Source organism: Alnus glutinosa, chromosome 6 (genome assembly GCF_958979055.1).
Source record: "Alnus glutinosa chromosome 6, dhAlnGlut1.1, whole genome shotgun sequence".
NCBI classification, from domain to species: domain Eukaryota; kingdom Viridiplantae; phylum Streptophyta; class Magnoliopsida; order Fagales; family Betulaceae; genus Alnus; species Alnus glutinosa.
Genome location: NC_084891.1, coordinates 11,734,643 through 11,739,111, shown reverse-complemented (window position 1 = coordinate 11,739,111; position 4,469 = coordinate 11,734,643). Strand labels below are relative to the sequence as shown.

The following is a 4,469-nucleotide window of genomic DNA, read 5'->3' as shown; positions in this document are numbered from 1 at the left end:
AGGAAAAAGAAAAAACATTGCAATGATTTAAGCATTGGTTATGGTTTAATGTAATTTGCAAAAATACTTATGCTTGAATCTTTGAAATGTATATGTATAACAATGATATTTTAAAAATTTTGACAGGATCTAATGAAAAATCTTAACAGAGTGGTGAAATTGAAAAAAAAAAAAGAAATTGAAAAATGAATACACTAAAATGAGAGTTTTAAAGTTTATGAGAGTAATGGCAAAAGCGGCTACTATTCAAGAGGTTAAGAAGAGTTTTCCTTATTATTTCAATTTTGTAATTAGTACATCATAAGTAAAGAGGAATTATCCTTTTAATGTAATAAATATAACTTGAATTATTGTTATTATAAGTTTTGATATAAATATACTTGTGTTTGTATGTATATATAAATATATGTGTGCGCCTGTATAATAAATTTAACATTGAATTATTTAGAATTTAAATTAATTTATTTAAATAACTATAATAATAAAATTTTAAGAATAATTAATTAACTAATGACAGATGAGCAGTGAGGGGTGGAGAAAAGTTTGAGCCTTTGAGGCGGGCATACATGTTATGTTACTAAGGACACTGTTTTACATGCCAAGCTTCTGACTTGTGAGTTTTCTCCAGAAGAATGGGGCAGTTTCAGTTTCAGCAACTCCGACCTTCTTATTCATGCAAATTCATGCCCTTGGCTTCTATTACCCGTCCAATCAAATCTCCCACCTTTCCTCCTCGTCCGCCCTCTTCTTCTCAAACACTCACCAAACCCAATCAAATTCTTCACTTACACCCTCACTCCTCTGCCGCTCGAGCTCGCATAGTATGCAAGATGAACGGATCAGGTAAATTCTGCTGGAATCAAATATATTTATTTGTGTTGTTTAGTTTACTTTTGTTTTGGGGGGTAAATGGTGGTGTAATTGTACTAGGAGTTTTTACAAACGGCTGGTCTGTGAAATTTGAAGTACTTCAAAAGTAGGAAGAGTTAGTCCCACATAATTTTGCTTTCAAAAGTAATTGCCTTGGCATATTGGATGTGTATTTCTTGCCTTTTGAGAGTATAAACTGCTTTGATTTTATGGCTTCCAAAAGATGGAAACTATAAAGCTAGACAAGTGATTTCTAAATGCTAGCCACCAAAGCCCATGTGATATATATATATATATATATATATATATATATATATATATATATATATATATATATATATATATATATATATATATATATATATATGAATATGCTAATGGGGAGTATTTGCTTCACTTTAATGGTATTGGGGAGTGTTGTTTTTCTCATTGCCTTCCTGCTGGGTTTTGAGTTCATTGAGTCTCATATGTAGGAAAAAGGAATTCTTTAAGCAACGATATAATTATGTTTGTTAGATATGATATCACAGCTGGAACTCGGGATGCCAGAAGAGAGACGAAAGCCTGAGAGACGCGTAAACGGGATATTCTGGATTATACTCCTCAATATTGGAATATTTGTGGCGGATCACTTTTTTCAGGTAGTGATTTTCTTATGCCTTCTTGTTTTTGATTTATTTGTAAGTAGATGAAAATTTTAGTGGACAAAAGAAGGTAGAAAAGGTAGGAGGGGTTGTCCGACCTCCATGGAACCATCTTCATCTTCTAAAGAGAAGGCCCAAGAAATTACTCCAAGTCTTGAACCAAAAGGCGAGGGTACCAAAACCCTAAATTTGGGGACTCTCATAGGATGTTATGATACTATGTGGGTATATTAATCTCCTCAAGGGAAACATTTATATCTGTTCTAGTTATATTATGCATCACTTGTTTTCCTGTATAAGATAATACAGACGGTCCCACATTTTTTCTCTATTTTTTTTAATCTTTTTCTGCTAGGTTCGTAGCATTAAAAGTCTATACTTGTACCACAATTGGCCTGCTTGGTATCAGTTCGTGACGGCAACATTTTGTCATGCCAATTGGTGAGATCCTTATGTTTTTAAAGGTTGCATTAAAGACTGATTTTGTGTATTATCCTTCCCTTCAACTTTAGGATTTTACAGTATTTTCATGTATCATTTGCAGGAACCACCTTTCGAGCAACCTTTTCTTCTTGTACATTTTTGGTGAGGGTCTCTCACTTGGCTTGCTAACACTAGGATGCTGTGTAGAATGAATAAATCAAAAGTTGACAATGATGCTTTTCCTCCAACAGGAAAGCTTGTTGAAGAAGAGGAAGGAAATTTTGCATTGTGGCTTTCTTATATTCTTACTGGTGTTGGAGCAAACCTTGTTTCATGGCTGGTTCTACCAAGGAATGCAGTATCTGTTGGGGCCTCTGGTGCTGTTTTTGGGTTATTTACAATCAGTGTCCTAGTAAAGGTATCCCAAAATGTATGACTTGTAAACCATATTCTAAAATTAATCCACAAAAAGTCTTCAACTTCATTTTCCTTGATGTAGATGTCCTGGGACTGGAGGAAGATCCTTGAAGTGCTTATATTGGGTCAATTTGTTATAGAAAAGGTGAGCGCATGTTCTCTTATATAGGTGAGAGGGGTTAAATTTATTGGAAAAAAGATGCTCTGACTCTCTTACTGAAAGTTGGAGAGACGGAAATGACACCAGTATGATCATTTTACAGTCATGTCCGACTATTCATCAACTGTTCTAGAGAACTAAGAAGAAGGCATTAATCCTTCAAGCATGTAGAGAACTCCTCTTCCATGACCATGCATATAATATTTTGTTCATGAAAAGTTTCATCCAGAATGAGAATCTATGCATAATGCGTACCGAAAAATTAAGTGTGTTTGTATGCTGCGTAATAGAACTAATGTATTAGGCTGTACAACCATACTCTATAGATGAGCTTTCATTGAATATATATAGGAGTATTACAAGAGATGAACATAAACAAGGACTCCTATACATAATTGATCTAGGACTTCTTTAGCTCTCAAATAACTAGAATACAATTTATCTTAGAACTCTCTCGTCAGATTAGAACTCTATCGTCAGATTAGGACTCCGGATAGGATTAGAACTCTACTCAATAGTCTTTGGATTATGTAGTGCCGCACAAGACTCATAAGCGGATTTGGAGTCTTGAGTTGTAGTTGTTATTGGAGTTGTGTTAATACTGCGTGTGTATGTGTGGTAAAGAGAAAAAAAGAAAGGAGGGGGGGGGGGAGTGGGGGGGAAGGGGTTATTATGGCAGGAAAGTATGGAAGACATGTGATAAGTAAAATGTATTATATGTTTAAATTGACTAGCTATCTCATATACGCATACTTTCTCTTTCTTTTTACTTCTTCAAATTTTTCTGGAGATACCTTCATATGCTTTTCTTGGGCAAAATAGGTTATGGAAGCAGCCCAAGCTTCAACGGTCTGTGGTGGCTCTGCGCTGCAAGGTGTGAATCACATTGCACATCTCTCTGGTGCTCTTGTTGGTGTAGTCCTTGTATGGCTTCTTAGCAGAGTTCCTTCTCAATCTCCAGGTGGAGAAATATCGACTTTACATAGGAAAAAGGACAGAACTCAATAAACAATTTAAGCAATTCTATTTTGTATGGTTCATCTTGTTTAATTCAAGGAGCTAATTACATGATTATATTTTCACTGTTCTATTTTTTTTTTTTGTCTTGTATAAAATGTTCCAGATTTAACCCTGTTTTTTCTTCCAAAATTTACGTGCTGCTTCACTTGATTAAAAAATGCGTATAGAAATAAAAAGGATAAGACAACATCTTGCATTTAAATTGAGGAGGATGTGGCAGCACATCTTTTGTAGAAAAATGAAGGGCTCAGATTTATTTTTATAAAACTCTGTCGTTTCAGTTATGTAAACAGAACTGAAAAATAAAAAAGATAAACACGCTAGGTTGGTTCAAAATATATATAACTTTGTAATATTGATGCAAAAATAAGTAAATTGTTCTGTTTTACTCGGTAGACTTAATGAAAGGTTGTCGAAAGATTTCACCTTGCTAACAAGCCTAACATACCTCTCCAGTTAGATTTTATCAACATAATTGCTAGTTATTTTTCATTTTGAACCTGTTCCTGACTTGCAAACAGGACGACCTCTGTAGCCAGAAACAGAGACTCCATTTTTGCTTGTCTTCAATACCGTTGACGGATCAATATGTCAAACGTTTTCTTGTGTTTTTCTTTGAAGCTGAATAGTTCTCCTCATTCTCGCGTTGTCAAGCAAAAGAGACATTCTCCCTTACTCAAACGGCATCAAGTAGAAGACGTATATCAGTCTGTTTGCCTTGTTCTGTTTACATAATTGAAACGAAAGTTTTGTAAAAACAAATATGGCGCTTCATTTTTCGGATTAAATCTTTTCAAATTGTTTGTCCGAATTTGAAAGAATTTGGATAAGTGATTGTGAGAGATCACTTATAGGACTCATATGACCAGATAAAAATTGGGTTGCCGAACCACTTATCCGGTCAGGTAGGTCTTATAAGTGATTTCTCATAATTA

General features: G+C 34.5%; 1 protein-coding gene across 1 annotated transcript; it reads left to right on the top strand.

The window, feature by feature from the left end:
* Positions 1-527: 527 nt before the first annotated feature.
* LOC133871230 (rhomboid-like protein 11, chloroplastic) lies at positions 528-3,646 on the top strand. The gene is made up of 7 exons (XM_062308629.1): positions 528-843; positions 1,387-1,511; positions 1,870-1,955; positions 2,059-2,099; positions 2,189-2,355; positions 2,437-2,499; positions 3,337-3,646. The coding sequence occupies exons 1-7, from the start codon at positions 633-635 to the stop codon at positions 3,520-3,522; spliced, it is 879 nt and encodes a 292-aa protein (XP_062164613.1). The 5' UTR covers positions 528-632; the 3' UTR covers positions 3,523-3,646.
* Positions 3,647-4,469: the final 823 nt, after the last annotated feature.

What these genes read in the sequence shown, in the direction of transcription:
- LOC133871230 (XM_062308629.1), top strand. Translation starts at nt 633, where the DNA reads ATGGGGCAGTTTCAGTTTCAGCAACTCCGACCTTCTTATTCATGCAAA. An exon ending in ACATTTTGTCATGCCAATTG is followed by an intron (nt 1,956 to 2,058) that starts GTGAGATCCTTA and finishes TATCATTTGCAG; the next exon opens with GAACCACCTTTCGAGCAACC. An exon ending in CAATCAGTGTCCTAGTAAAG is followed by an intron (nt 2,356 to 2,436) that starts GTATCCCAAAAT and finishes TCCTTGATGTAG; the next exon opens with ATGTCCTGGGACTGGAGGAA.